This window comes from Balaenoptera acutorostrata, chromosome 9 (genome assembly GCF_949987535.1).
Source record: "Balaenoptera acutorostrata chromosome 9, mBalAcu1.1, whole genome shotgun sequence".
Taxonomy (NCBI): domain Eukaryota; kingdom Metazoa; phylum Chordata; class Mammalia; order Artiodactyla; family Balaenopteridae; genus Balaenoptera; species Balaenoptera acutorostrata.
In genome coordinates, this window is record NC_080072.1 from 2690002 (window position 1) to 2705848 (window position 15847).

A 15847-nucleotide genomic window follows, 5' to 3' on the forward strand; every position below is an offset into this window, starting at 1 on the left:
ATCGTTCACGCCATCACCCGTTCACCCAACCACCGGTCCATCCATCCCACAAATACCTGTCAGGCCCTTTTGCCCGGGCCTCCGGTTCTCGACCCAGGGAGACAGCTCCCCCCAGGAGCCCACCTTCCAGTGAGACACACGGACACTAACAGGGGTGCCAACGCGAGCGCAGGAAATGCAGTGCGTGGTGGGTGGGAGGCCGCTCTGGGCAAGGGGGTCCCCTTGGGTGCTCAGCCAGGGCAGGTGAGCGCCAGAGGAGCGGAGGGCAGGGCGCCGCTGCCAAGAAGCTCCTGGTGTCACAGAACAGACCGACCCAAGGACGGGTCCTGATGGCCGAGCAGGACGTGCCAGGAGCAGTGACGCCGGCTGGCAGCGCAGGGGGTGTGCGGAGGTGAGGGTGGGCTGGGGCCAGCCGGAGTGCTGCCCAGAGCCGGCGGCGGAGACGGGGGAAGCAACGCGGTTGGCCTTGAGGGTCGGGACGGGCCCCAGCACTGTCCGCCCTCTGCCGGCCTGGCTGCCTGCATCCCACCTCTGCATCCCGGGAAGGAGATGCTGTTCCCTCTCCCTTTGCAGACGCGGCTCCCCGCCCTCAGGTGACTCGCTGGAGGTCACCAAGCTGGAGAGGTGCCAGCGGGATGGGAGCCCAGCCCTGCGACAGCCCCGTCCCTCCAGGTGGCCGTCACTTCTCCAGGACTGGGAACACGCTGGCTCTTTGGGCCCAGGCTGGTGCCCGTTCGCCCCAGCGGCGGGTTCCGGGACCAGAGGTCCCGCACTCCCCATCTGTCTAGACTGGGCTGTTTATCACGCGCCCCAGACACTGCCAGCTGACCGTCTGTCCCCAGTGGCAGCACACAGATGGATGGCCCCTCAGGGGGGCCTCACAGCGATTTCCTGGGGCTGGGAGGGTGGGGCTGATGCTGGGGCCCCTCTGAAGCTGCCCCCACCCTCATCCCATTCCCAGGCGTTCCAGGAAGGAGGCCACGCCCCTCCTTGGGGTCCAGCAGGAAGTGGTCCCACGCATGGATGGCCCCTCCGCACCCTACCCCCCAAAGCCAAGGCTGGGGTCCTCACCCCCCTTCCTGAACCTGCCGAGCGGGATGGCCTTTAGGCTGCCAGAGCCCTGGCCTCCCTGGGCTGGAAGCCTCCAGTCCTAAGGGCAGTCTGGGGAGAGCAGGCAGGGCGGCCAGGACTGGCCAGAGCCTTGTCCCTCCCAGGGAAGGATGGACAACCTGCAGAGGTGTCTCCGGGTTGGGGGGCTACAGGTAAGTCTTTCTTCTTTCCATTTCTTAATGTTCTCTGAAGTTCCTATAATGAGCAACACACACGTTTTCTAGTGAAAAAAGGACTTTTTAAAACAATTCTCCTGGAGTTATAAAATGCTTTATTGTAACAGGTTTCACGTAGCATATATAGAATGTTTTCGTTTTGGTAAAAATTGAAATTTCTCTGGGTCTCTATTAGAAAAATAAACACAGCTGGAGGGTTCTATGCCCAAAATGTCTCCCTCTAGGTCCAAAGAGTTTTGGTGATTTATCTTTTCAATATTTTCTGTAGGCCTTGAAAGTCTTAACAATGACTATGAACTGTCATTTAAAAAAATCATCAGAGGGCTTCCCTGGTGGCGTAGTGGTTAAGAATTCGCCTGCCAATGCAGGGGACACGGGTTTGAGCCCTGGTCCGGGAAGATCCCACATGCCGTGGAGCAACTAAGCCCGTGCGCCACAACTACTGAGCCTGCGCTCTAGAGCCCGCGAGCCACAACTACTGAGCCCACGTGCCACATCTATTGAAGCCTGTGCGCCTACAGCCCGTGCTCTGCAGCAACAGAAGCCACCGCAGTGAGAAGCCCGTGCACCGCAACGAAGAGTAGCCCCCGCTCGCCACAGCTAGAGAAACCCCGCGTGCAGCAACGAAGACCCAACTCAGCCAAAAATAAAAATAAATAAATTTATAAAAAAAAAATCAGAAACACATAAAATGATTTGTTCTTTGAAAGCTAAAAGGAATGGCTTCAGTTCCCTCCCTCCCTCCCGTCCTTCCTTCCCAAGGGAAGCCCTGGGGTGTGGGAGGAGGGTGGTGCAAACGCTGGCTGGGCAGGGTCTGCAAGGAGTGGGCACGGATGGGTGGGGGTGTTGGGTGAGCAAAGGATTCCTGGGAGGAGGGGAAGCTGGAGATGGGGGTTGGGGGCAAGAGCACCCTGCAGGCAGCAGGTGTCCAGGACCCCCGTTCCGGGCGACAGGGCTGAAAGGGGCAGGGGAGGGCCCAGCTGGCGCCCGGCTCTGCAGTGACCCTGCTTTGGCCGGCACACTTTTGGGTGCGTTTGGTGAGGAAGCAGCGCCATCTGGTGGCCCCTGTGGGGGACTGCTGGGCAGGGGCCACCTGGGCGCTGGGAGCCTGCGGGTGAGGCAGGGGGAGAACTCCGTAGTGGGAGGATCACAGCACGGCCTCAGCGAGGACAGGCCCCGCCCAGCTCACCACGTGGCCAGGTCTGGCCCTTGATGGGGTTCTCGCCACCCCAGCTCTGCAGGTTACCCCTCCCAGTGCTGTCCTGCAAAGCCGGCTGAGCCGGGGTCACAAACCTGCAGGCAGCGATGGCCCCCCTCCCCGTCCATGCCAACGTGTTCCTGTCCAGGAGTCTGGTATCGGGAGACTTTGGAAAATTCAACATCTTAAAAGAATAAATCAGTCATGCTAAAACCTTCAGCTGGTGGACAGCTTGGCAGTAACAGTTAACCAGGCCAGGTCTGTCTGTCCTCTGGGAGCCGGGAGGAAGCACGTGGTTGCGGGGGGCGGTCTGTGTGGCTGTAAAAGACTGGCTGCTGGCGGCCTCAAGTAGTAACAAGGTACAGGCTGGACCACAAGAAGCTACTGGTACACAGTGGTTTTTTTTTTTTTTTAAAGATTTATTGATTTATTGATTGATTGATTGCTATGTTGGGTCTTCATTTCTGTGCTAGGGCTTTCTCTAGTTGCGGCAAGCGGGGGCCACTCTTCATCGCGGTGCAAGGGGCTCTCACTATCGCGGCCTCTCTTGTTGCGGAGCACAGGCTCCAGACGCGCAGGCTCAGTAGTTGTGGCTCACGGGCCCAGTTGCTCCGCAGCATGTGGGATCTTCCCAGACCAGGGCTCGAACCCGTGTCCCCTGCATTAGCAGGCGGATTCTCAACCACTGCGCCACCAGGGAAGCCCCACAGTGGTTTTTGATCTACAGAGGCGGCAATTTCACGTGGTTCGATCTGTTCATCAGCACAGCGCTGGGCACCTGGTGGCCTCAGGAGTGATCAAGAGGCCACTGTCCTCACAACAGACCCCAGCAGAGGCTGCCCAGGCTGGCCTGGCCAATTTCCTAATCACACCCACGGCAGGGGCATGTTCACCGCAGGCAAAGAGTAGGCACGTGCTTCTCACAGCTCAGCACAACCTCTGCGGCCAGAGCAACCCCACGGGGGAGGCGGAGGGCATGGGAAGGGGCTGCCAGCACTGGGCAGAGAGCAGTGAAGCCCTCGCCCTGGATGTTTGGAGCCCCTTGGAGGGCATCCCAGACAAGGAAGAAAGGGGTGGCCCCAGCTTATCTTCCAGGGGGCTAGTTATTCTGCTTGGGGCTGACCCCTGGTTCTGGGGGGTGTCGGCTGAGAGTGAGGAGACATCCAGGGTTTGGTCCACGTCAGAGCGGACGTGTAGGGCTGTGGGGCGCCGAGCTGTAGGACCAGGAGAAAGGATGATCTGACGGCTTGTGATGTTGGCTGTGGCTGTCGCAGTTGGCCAGGTCTCCAGAATTCTCTTATATCCTCTGGAATGTTTCCCCTCGTCAGCTGCTCCTCTGTCTCTGGTATTTTACTCTATATTTCACGTTTAGGAAAAATTCAAGCACCAGTAAGCACGTGGGAGAGGTAGATGGAGAATTCTGTGAACAGGTGTGGGGTGGGGTGAGGGTCCGTGCTGTGTGGGTTCTAAGAAGTCCCACTCGGGGCCGGCTGTTTAGAGAAGGGTGTTAAGGGAAAGGCTTGAGAACCTCTTGGCAGAAAAGCAGCCAGGCAGCAGTTCCTGATTTGGCCTTTAGGTGGCAGTAGACCAACTTCGAGAACAAGAACGAAACTAAGCCCAGATTCTGCAAGGGCCCCAGGGCCACACATGTGCCCCAGAAAGAGGCTTCCCACATGGAAGAAAGTTAGTGGAGGAGAGTAAAAGTGCTCACGGGTGCCTAAAGGGAAGATAGCATTTCGTCTCCCCTTCTTCCCCGTGTCTAGACAACTAGTACAGATGAGCATGCCTGCCATCTTGAAACCTTGTTCTCTTGTGATTTCCACGAGGCCATCCTCGTTTTCCTGCTGCAGAAGAGGCTACTCTTGATGCTTGTTTCCTTCATAAGAAATAAATAACATACCTAAGTGGGGACCCTTGTCCACCTTGACCCAGAGTACATGATTTTTCCAGAATACCACATGTGGAGGCCTTAGTCAAAGGCATGGTCACTGTGGCCTGTGAATCACTTCTGGTGCAAGGAAGGATGAGACAACAAAAAGGAAAGGGTGGATGGGAAGAGGATATGGGTGGGGAGAGGCCAAGGAGGTGTCCTTCACTGATGCTCTGTCCTGCATTAGAGACTCAGACGTGCCAGGGGTGCTTCAGGTGATTGATGTTGAAGCCATTTGATCCTCCCAGTGGGCCTACAAGTGCCTTCATTTGTAAGATGAGGACGCAGAGTCAGAGGTGTTAGGTGACCTGACCAAGGTGTCAGGTTTGAGGGACTTGGGGGCTGAGCAAGAAGAACGATATGGCCATGAGCTGGCAGTGGTGCGCAGTGAGCTTTACCAGAGTGCACTCTGCCAAGTTTCACTGGGGAAGTCCCCCACAGCACAAGGCCTTCCAGAAGCTACAGCACAGGGGCACCACCTGGAGGGCGATGAGAGCAGGGGAGCTGCTGGGGTAGAGGGGAATTGCAGAGGGCTTGTGGGTCCAGGTGACATCACTCAGCAGTATGGCAGGAGCCTCTGGGTTGGAGAGCACCACAGGGAGCTGTGGCTTGAGGTCTTTCATAGCTGGATGTCTGTCTTCTCTATGGCTTGAAGATGATGGGTGCAGTTTTGGATATACAGGCAGGTTCTAACTGGCTTAAAATCTGCTTATTTGTGCTCTAAGGGAAGTAAGTCAGAAAGAGAAAGACAAATACCCTATGATATCACTTAATGTGGAATCTACAATATAACACAAATGAACTTATCTGTGAAACAGAAACAGAATCACAAACATAGGGAACAGACTGTTGGTTGCCAAGGGGGAGGGGGTTGGAGGAGGGATGGGGTGGGAGGTTGGGGTTAACAGATGTAAGCTTTTATATATAGAATGGATAAACAGCAAGGTCTTACCGTATAGCACAGAGAACTATATTCAATATCCTATGATAAACCAAAATGGAAAAGACTATTAAAATAAAGAATGTATATGTATAACTGAATCACTTTGCTGTACAGCAGAAATTAACACAACATTGTAAATCAGCTGTACTTCAATTAAAAAAAAACAATTTGTTGTGTAAAACTGAGTTTGGTGCTGGTGGGCTTGTAGCTAATGGGTCCTGGGCTGCAGTGAAGAAGTAAAGAACGTGAGGCTAGTATACAGAGGGCATCTTCGATTCGCTTATGTAACACCAAGCTCATCCAGCTGGTAGAGGGGAGGCTGGAGCTTGAGCCCATGTGCTCAGCAGCCACGTGGTATTGCCTCCCTCTGCCCAACTGGATATGACGTTCTTTTGGCCCAGGCACATGTGTGTCCCTGCTCCTCACATATCAGCCCCCTCACTGCTGATTGGGATTCTAGATTCCAGGTAGGAAATGGGGCTGGGACTTATGTGGAGGGAGGGTATGTCTGAAGTAACCCTCCCAAGACCTTGTCTTTTTTTAAAAAAAATTATTTATTTATTTATTTATGGCTGCCTTGGGTCTTTGTTGCTGCACGCGGGCTTTCTCTAGTTGCAGCGAGCAGGGGCCACTCTTCGTTGTGGTGCACGGGCTTCTTATTGAGGTGGCTTCTCTTGTTGCAGAGCACGGGCTCTAAGCGTGCGGGCTTCAGTAGTTGTGGCTCACAGGCTCTAGAGCACAGGCTCAGTAGTTGTGGCGCTCAGGCTTAGTTGTTCCGTGACATGGATTCCACCATTTTTAACCATCTAAAAGTTTTAAAACTTTGCATATGTAAATGTCTCAAACTCTTAACAGTCTCTGGTAGGGGATATTAATATTTAGCCATCCATACAATTATTATAAACACTTTTATTCAGTATACTGTATTTACAGTAAATGATGTGTGTTTAAGTTTATATGTTGTATAATTTGGTTTGTTTTAGTTTGTTAAAGATAAAAAAAACCAATGCTCACAAAAGTGTACATTATAGTCCTTACACCTCTGAGATTATCGGGGTCAACAGGTAAGAACTAGTTGCATTTATTTTCACATGATTATAAAATCACTGCACTTTCATGGTCTGCAGGAATCACATGAAAAACATGCTCAGCTGAATTTGGAGGGAAACATATCACTGAAGCTGCAAAGCATGGTTATTAGGACCTCTAGCCCTAGATTCAGACCACCTTGGGGAGACCCTGACTCTATACTTGCTTGACTGAGAAGCCTTAATCATCCTGTGCCTCTATTTTATCACCCCTAAAATAAGGATAAGAGTTCCTTGGAGTTCATTGAACTTCTTGGTTATGTAAGTGTTTTTATATATTTTAGAAGTTTTCAGTCTTTATTTCTTTGAATATTTTTTTCTGCTCTTTTCTCTCTCTCTCTCTCTCCTCTCTGGCACTCCCATTATGCATATTTTGATGTGTTTAATGATGTCCCACATTCTTCTGAGACTCTTCGTTTTTGTTCATTCTTTCCCCCTTTTTTCTTTGGATTATATATTTGCTGTCAATCTGTCTTAAAGTTTGCTAAATCCTTCTTGTGACAGTTCAAATCTCTTGTCGGGTCCCTGTAGTGAATTTTTCATTTCAGTTATTGTATTTTCAACTCCAGAATTTCTATTTGGTTCTTTTTAAAAATCATTCTGTCTCTCTCTTTTTCTTTAATTTTATTGAAGTATAGTTGATTTACAATGTTGTGTTAATGTCTACTATACAGCAAAGTGACTCAGTTATACATATATACTGTTTTTCATATTCTTTCCCATTATGGTTTATCACAGGATATTGAATAATAGTTTCCTGTGCTATACAATAAGACCTTGTTGTTTATCCATCCTGTATATAATAGTTTCATTTCTATTCCTTTATTGATTTTTCTCTATTTGATGAGACACTGTCATCACACCTTTCTTTCCTTCTGTAGGTATGGTTTCTATTAGTTCTTTGAATATATTTATAGTGGTTACTTTGAAGGCTTTGCCTGTTAAATTCAATATCTGGGCAATCTGACAGGCAGTTTCTGTTGCCTGCTTTTCTCTTCCCCCAATGTATGGGTTATACTTTCACATTTCTTTTGCATGTCTTGTAATTTTTTTTTTGTTCAAAACTGGTCATTTTAGATAAATATTGTAGAAACTTGGGTACTGTTTCCCCTCCTATGTAGTTGTGAGAATCTGCTTACTTTGCCTAAAATTTCCTCATTTGTTTGTAAACACTGACGATATCTCTGTTCCCACTCTGCTAACCACACCACTTACTTTAACTGCTTACTTGACTTGTAGAGTTGACATTGATGAATACCAGCTGGAGACAAGTCAGTAAAAGAATTCGGGTGCTCCCCACTTTCTAATGATACAGTAACTCATTAGCTTAAAGATTTAGCTGCAACATGAAAACTGAGTTAAAATACTCTCTTCGCGTATATTTTTAAAAATCTACAGATATTTCTGAACTTCTAGAATTTGTCTGGTAGCAACAGCAACTAATTATTGAAGAAGGTCTCTTATATGAATGCTTGGCAACAAACAAAAGTGCTGAAATGTTCAAAATGTTGAATAATTTTTAAAATATAGTTTCATGGTTTCTTTTGGAACAACTTTGTTGAGATTTTCACTGATGGATGCAAAAGCAATGGTGGTAAAACAGCTGGTGACTTAGCTCAAATCAAGGCAGTGGTAACAAGTGTAATAGTACTATTGTATTCTTTCCCATCATCATGGCCTCACAGCAAGTTTTGAAAAAAACACCTTCACCCAGGAATGTCCTTGATCCTTGATGAAACAGTAAAAACTCTTAATTTTATGAAATATAGACTCTTGAGTACATGACTTTTTAATATTTTATGTGACTAAATAGGAAATATATAATCTAAATATATAATAAATTTATAAATATATATTATAAATATATGTCACCTTTGCCATATATCAAAGTATGATGGTTTTCTCAGGCTATACCACTGCAATTGTTTGAGCTGAGAACTAAACTAGCTTCTTTATTCTGTTGATCACCATTTTTACTTGAAAGAATGATTGATTGACCAACTGTGGTTATTCAGACTAGAAGATCTGGAAGAAATTTTCTCAAAATGAACAAAGTGAGCTAGTCATTTCAAGGAAAACAACTGGAAGTTTTTATTGCCAATGATACCATTTGGGCTTTCAAGAAAAAATTAGAATCCTGAAAAACATATATCTGTTACATTGAGTGTAATGGCTTCCCAATAATTAAAGAGTTTTCTGATGAGATTCGTGGTGATATTAAAAATGTAATAGATAGATAGATAGATAGACAGGGTATATAATTAAATGTGTCCACATTTGAAAGATCTGCATAACTCAGTGAACCAATATTTTCCAAATGACTAATACTTGATGTTACAAAATCACATGTGTAAAAGTTTCAATCAAAGTGCAACTTAGATCAATGGATTTTAACATAACACAGTATGAAAAGTTTATTGATATGGTTTCAGATTCCACATTACAGCTAACCTTGAAGAAACTACCACTTGTTAAGTTTTGGCAGAATTTCAAGGAAGCATATTTCGAATTTCACAGAAGGGTCCTGAAATGGCTATCAAACTACTCTTACATTTTCCTACAGCATATCTATGTGTGGTCATATTTTCTTCATATACTTCAACCAAAATAACATTATGCAAAAGATTGAATGCAGAAGCAGATATGAGACTCCTACTGTCTTCCCATGAAAAGATTTGCATAACATGTAAAACAATGCCACTCTTCTCACTGAGATTTTTTTATTTAAAAAAAATCTATATTTTTCATTAAAAATATACTACTCATGGTAAAATGACATGGGCTTATTATTTTTATTTTAAAATGACTTTATGAAATAAATTAATTTTTCAGTTTTATTTTAAGATGGTAGACATCAACAGATATAAATGACGTAAACAAATGCTTTTTGGGGTCTTAAGATCAAAATGTTTGAGAATCACTGTTACAGAGTTTTAAAAGATTTGGAAAGGAAGGGACATGGGTGCCTTTTTCATTTACTGTATCCAGTTGAGGGAGAGGCTTGAGCTGGTTGACACAAGGACCCCAAGCAGTGGAAATGAAACTGTATTTTGGGCAGACATGATCAATGTACTTGCCTATGACCAGGAGGAAAACATGCATTCATTTCTCTTTTCTCATTGGGTTTCTCTAATTATTGATCCTGGAAGGCATGAGCCTGAAAAGATCACACCAGTTCCTCATCACTGGAAAAGTATCTCATGCAACTGAAAGTAAAACTAAACATAGCGGGGAAAAAATCCTTCTGGTGGGAATTTGGAAGGTGTGATAAACGATTTCTGGATCTGTTTATCCCTGGGAAGCTTAGGGGCCTGAGCTGGACCGTGGTGACTCCACAGCAGAGGGTGTGATTTGAGACTTCCTTTTTTTTAAAAAATAAATTTATTTATTTACTAATTATTTATTTATTTTTGGCTGCGTTGGGTCTTCGTTGCTGTGCACGGGCTTTCTCCAGTTGCGGCGAGCGGGGGCTACTCTTCGTTGTGGTGAGCGAGCTTCTCATTGCGGTGGCTTCTCTTGTTGCAGAGCACGGGCTCTAGGCATGCAGGCTCAGTAGTTGTGGCGCAGGGGCTCAGTTGCTCCACGGCATGTGGGATCTTCCCAGACCAGGGCTCGAACCCGTGTCCCATGCATTGGCAGGCGGATTCTTAACCACTGCGCCACCAGGGAAGTCCCTGATTTGAGACTTTCATCATTTATTTCTAACCTTCTCCAGGGGGCTTGGCCAGAGCTATCCTCTCTCTCCATCCTCACCATTCTGCTGTCTCTCCCCAAGGGCTGGAGGTCATCCTGTCCACAATTAGACGTGGTTTCTGGAAAGAACATGGCTCAGGTCTTGAGGTGGAATATATTCAGCGGTTCCCACCCATCCCCACTGATGCCCCCCTGGAAGTGTTGATCTAGAAGCAGGAGTGACTGGTGTCTAGGACGTCTGTGTGGTGGGTGAATGCAGGGGAGACATGAGAGGTTGAGACTTTGAAAGAGATGAAAGGACAGAGCATCTGGGAAGGTCAGGATGTGAGCTGAGGGGGAAGATCCCGCATAGGATGGCCCTGGAGGGACATTCTACCAGGCATGACCCTTGCATAATGCTTAGCCATCAAAATATACCAGCTAGTTCAAAGTCTCAAACATCACCGAGATGATGGATGCCAGGTGTTACAGGTATGTTCTAGTGCACTGCAAATGTGCAATTGAGGTTTGTTTCAGAGAAAGTCACAGGAAGAGAGTGATTCTGAGAACATAGAGGCAGAAGCTGAATGTGAGGATGAGGCAACACAAGAGGAAATGCAGAGGACACACACGTGATCTTGAGATATTCTCCTGAGATGATGCTTGGACTCCGATTGGCCAGTGAACCCACACAGGAAATAACAAGGGACCCTGAACCAACTTGATAACACTCAGAGCTCCACTCTCCTCAGGAGCTCCTGAGGGTGGCTCGGTGGTCCAAGGACAGAAAGGATGTCTCCATGATCAGACATGTAGAGAAGGTCCTTCCTACCCTCGCAGACCACTTCCTGGCCTGGACCAGCATCAAAGGTAAGATGGAGTTGTCCACCTCCTACTCCTTTACAGCATTTCCCCCAGGGCGTTAAGCTTGTGTCTGGTCTGGAGCCCAGAGCATCTGTGGCTTCTCAGGTTCCTCTTGCCTACTGTTTCTACCATGTCTTCCTTGACCCTCCATTGCTTTGTAGTTCATCCAACCTCTGTCTCCCTGCCCACTGGGCATCAGTCTGATGTCTCGATGGGAAATATCGATGCCTAGGTCATGCCTTTCTGGAAAATTCTCCAGTGGGGTTCCCCCCATTTTAGCCACCTCTTGTTTGCTCTCTTCCCTGCCTACCCTACCCCACCCCAGCATTCTCATCCAATTACTTTATGGAGAGACTTATGCCATTTTTGCATTAGGACTACACAGCGTGGAGAGACAAGTACCTTAAACCAGGAAAGTCTGCAATGGAACAGCTACCGAAGCCAGCAGTCACAGGGCTCCTTATAGAAGCAGCCTAGGACCAAGGGCGAGCCTACCACAGCAAAGATGGCCTGGGTGTCCTGACCATCCTTCAGATCAAAGCAGCTAACCACAGCCCCAGGGAGCAGGTTCCTTCTGAAGACAGTGCCCCAGGATATTTTGGTGAGCAAAGTAAAAGTTATTCTTGATGACATCAATCTCATAGTGATCTATCCTTCATTTCGTTAGAATATTGTTACTAGTGTATTATGGATCTACAATCTAAAACACTCTAAAGTACACTAAATCCTCCATGCTACTAATGTATTTCATTAGTTCAAACTTCCAAGGAATTGCTACTGTACTACTGATCCCCCTCTGCTTCTGTTACTTTATTTTATTTTGACCATGCCCCACAGCGTGTGGGATCTTAGTTCCCCGACCAGGGATGGAACCCGCACCCCTGCATTGGAAGCACAGAGTCTTAACCACTGGACCACCAGGGAAGTCCCCCCCCACCCCGCTACTTCTGAGTCTTGCTCTTAGCTCCTCAGACAACACTCTGTTGTTTTCTTCCTCTGTACCCTCTCCTTTTCTGTGTGCTTCTGATGGTCCTTCTTCATCTACGCATTGGATGTAAATAGATGGTACATCTTCCCCAGCCCGTCCCTTTCCTCCCTGCAATGTCATCCTCTTCAGTGGCTTTAGCTATCACTTACATCAATGATGTTTGATAAATCCACACCTCCAGACCACAGCTCTCTTCCAAAATCCTGACTGTCTGGACATCTTCACCTGGGTGTTCCACAAACAACCCCAAATCAACAAAAGTTAAAATGAATTACTTACCTTTTACACACTTCCTTCCTCAAAATGTGCTTTAAAAAACGAAAAATTTTTTTTAAATTTCTTTTATTGAAATATCATTGATTTACAATGTTGCATTAGTTTCTGGTGTACAGCAAAGTGATTCAGTTATACATATGTATATATATTCTTTTTCAGATTCTTTTCCATTATAGGTTATTACAAGATTAATAACCTATAATTATTAATCTTGGATAATTAGTTCCCTGGATATAGTTCCCTATGCTATACAGTAGGTCCTTGTTGTTTATCTATTTTATATACAGTAGCGTGCATCTACTATATATAGTACAAAGACCGAGTACATCACACAAAGGCACTCGTTAATTAGTGGGAGGGGCAGGAATCCAACCCAAACAGCCTGACCCCAGAGTGCACCTGATGCCCTCCAGTGATTTCACATTTCATATCTAGGGGACTGGGTTTTGTGTGGCAATGTAATTTGTAGGAATAAGGAAGCGCAGTGGAGAGCACACGTTTGGGGGGTGGTGTTATACGTGGTGTTATTAGTCGGCAGTTTGATGAGCAAGTCAGGGCTGAAGAGAGACGGAGGCTGAAGAGGTGTGTTTGGGAACCGAGTGGTCCACAGAATGCCATGTGAATGGGTGAGATCAGATTCAAGGGCGTCGTTTAACTACAACAGAACAGAATGCCGAGAAACGTGACCTGGAAAACGTCAGCATCAAGGGGATGAGAAAAGGAGAAGAGCTGAATTGGTCTGAGTAAAAGATAAGGAGAAGCTGGCAACAAGGGATGAGAAAGGGAAGAAGCGTGAAACCCAAAGGGCAGAAAGGACCTCTCGGAACCTGAGCCCAACCACGGAACGAGCGACCTTATGTAACAGTTTCCTATGGCTGCTGTAGCAAATCACCGCAAATTTATGACCTTACAATTATGGAGGTCCAAAACCCAAAATGGGTCTCACTGGGCTAAAATCAAGGTGTGGACAGGGCTATATTCCTTCCCAGGGCTTCAAGGGAGAAGCTGCTTCCCGGTCATTTTTCAACTTCTGGAGGGGCCTGCATCCTTGGCTGGTGGCCTCTACTGTACTCTTCAAAACCAAGCATCACATCAGCCCGCCCCTGCTTCCCGCTTCCCACCTCCTTCTCTGAGTCTCCTCCTCTGCCTCCTTTTTATAAGGACCCTTGTGATTACATGTGGGGCCCACCTGAATGACCCAGGATAATCTGCCTATTTTAAGTTCAGCTGGTTAGCAGTCTTAATTCCATGTGCCATCTTCATCCCCTCTCTCCTACCTCAATCGTCATAGACTCTGGGGATTAGGACGTGGGTGTCTTTGAGAGGAGCCATCCTTCTGTCCCACAGCCACTGAGACAGGAGAACCCACAGCCCTAGGAGCCCACAGAGCACCTTCAGGCGGCTGACCCGCTTTTCGGAGTCATTAGCACCGGATGGTATTGAAGCAGATGGAGTAGATGAGATATCCTAGGGACTCAGGCACAGCTCGCCCTACAGATATCAGTGCATCTGGGCTGCCACCTGGACCTAAGTAAGGAGGTAGACCAGATGCCTCCACCCACCTTTACATCATCGACGTCCTCTCCCCTGCATCCCAAACTGCTCTTCAGGTCCTAACCATACTAAGAGGTCTACCCTGAGTGCACAAGCTCCCACAAGACTCTGGACCTTCTTCAAGTGGTTTCTCTGCATTGGGTATCATCTTTCTTGGTAACGTCTACCATGTCTTCAAGGGTCAACTCCCCCCTGAGTACTAGAGCTCCAGTCGCACCGTCCTGTAAGTGGTTATTCCCCTGGTTTCCTTGGGGGCAGAAACCAGGTCTCCCCAACTTTCCCCACCCTGTGTTCTGCTCAGCGCCTAAGCTGGAGGGGACATCCGGCAAATCAGTTTGTTGAGTACAGAGATGAATGAATGAGCTGTACTGATGCCCAAGGGGCCCAGCTCAAGAGGATGAAGCTGAGCTCTTATCTCATCCTCTAGGGAGAGACAAGAACCACAGTAACGACCTGGACTTGGTTCATTTGTGGCCGGGCTTGGGGGTGGGAAATAGAAGGAAGGGGAAGAGAAAGAGACAAACTGAGGGAAGAAGGCGGGCAAGGAGGGAAGGAGGAGGAGAGAGAAGAGAGAGACAGGGAGAGTGGGGAGGAGCAAGAGCCCACCTTACTTGCCTGAGGTTCTGTGTTTCCGTCTCTGACTCCCCCCACCCACCCCAGGAGTGCCGGGAATCACGGATCAGAGGAACCCAGCAGAGTCTTGCTGAGCTTGGATCTCCTCACCATGGCCCAGTACCGCAAGACATGCAATCGTTCCAGCATTGACGCCACAGCGCTGGCTCCAAGATCAGAGAACACTGACCACATGATCTTCCGGTCCATCACTGTGGCTGTGGCCCTTTGTGGGTTGGTGGGAAATGGAATAGTAATCTGGTTTGTCCAGCTGTCCGCCAAGAAAAATGCCTTCTTCATCTACAGCCTCAATCTGGCCGTGGAGGATTTCATGAACCTTTGTTTCCAGACTGTATTCTCTTGTCTGCCAAATCCTGAAGCTTTTCCTGCACTATTCCTTTCACCTGCATGACACCTTTATGGTCCTGAGGTTCTTCTTCTACTTCACTGGCCTGGGCATCACGACCGCCATCAGCTTCCAGCACTGTCTGTCCTCCTTCTTCCCTATTTGGTATCAGTGTCGTTGCCCCAAGCACCTGTCAGGCAACGTGAGCGCCCTGCTCTGGATTCTGATCTTTTCGGTTAATATACTGAGAGGTCATGCCTGTGGTCAGTTTATTCATCCCAAGGACAAAGTTCGGTCCCGCACTGACGACCGCCACCACCGTGTGGGTCCTCCTCCCGTTCTCCATCCTGGGCTTGTCCAGCCTGCTGTTGCTCCTCCGAGCCCAGGCGAGCTCCCAGCAACACTGGCCCAGAAAGCTCTACCTGGTCCTTCTGCTGTCGGTCCTGGGCTTCGTTCTCTTCGGGCTGCCCCTCTGCATCGTCAGCTGCCTCGTAGCTGACATGAAACATCACACTCTCAGCGATGTCTGCATCCACCTGTCCTGCACCAACAGCACCGCTAACCTTGCTATTGACTTCTTCACTGGGGGCCTTCAGACACAGCGGCTGAGGGAGCCCCTCAAGGTGGTCCTCCAAAGGGCCCTGGGTGAGGAAACAGAGGATGGTGAGGATGGGAAGGCGCCCCTGACTGGCAAGGTGGAGAGGGTGGACCTCTGAAGGATGGGGGGCTCCCAGTGGATCCGTGTCCCTGGGGCACGGTCCCTACCATCTCCTGGTGGTAACCATGCCTCGCTGCCAGCGGGACAGAGCTCCCCAAGTCAGCACCCCCAAATAGCTCCCTTCCCAGTCTCCTCTTTGTGAAAAACGAGAACAAATAGCCAGAAGCAGAATTTTTTGTGTGTATGTATATGAAACCAAATGCACACATTTGAGCCTTTTGAAACCTGTTAAATTATCCTTCAGAAAGTTTGTTAAGTCACACTCACCAATCTCAGAAAGTCGATTTTAACCTCTGACTTACTGTTAAAATTCTGCTCATTTTCAGTTTTGGATAACAAACGCTGCTAAATTCCTTTCGGATGTAGACTGGT

General features: G+C 48.0%; 2 protein-coding genes across 5 annotated transcripts in view; one reads left to right on the top strand and one right to left on the bottom strand.

Moving 5' to 3' along the window:
* The first annotated feature begins 329 nt into the window (after nt 1-329).
* LOC130708813 (mas-related G-protein coupled receptor member E-like) lies at nt 330-15473 on the top strand. The gene is given in 5 exon segments (XM_057552460.1): nt 330-391; nt 574-624; nt 14460-14645; nt 14761-15066; nt 15068-15473. Coding segments are annotated over 5 exon segments (1011 nt in total).
* The window catches only part of NADSYN1 (NAD synthetase 1), a 40351-nt gene continuing 36852 nt past the window's right edge, over nt 12349-15847 (bottom strand). For all 4 annotated transcript variants that reach the window (XM_057552963.1, XM_057552961.1, XM_007171137.3 and 1 more), the window contains one exon: nt 12349-15398. The gene's annotated coding sequence lies outside the window, so the exon portion shown is untranslated. The remainder of the gene's footprint in view (nt 15399-15847) is intronic.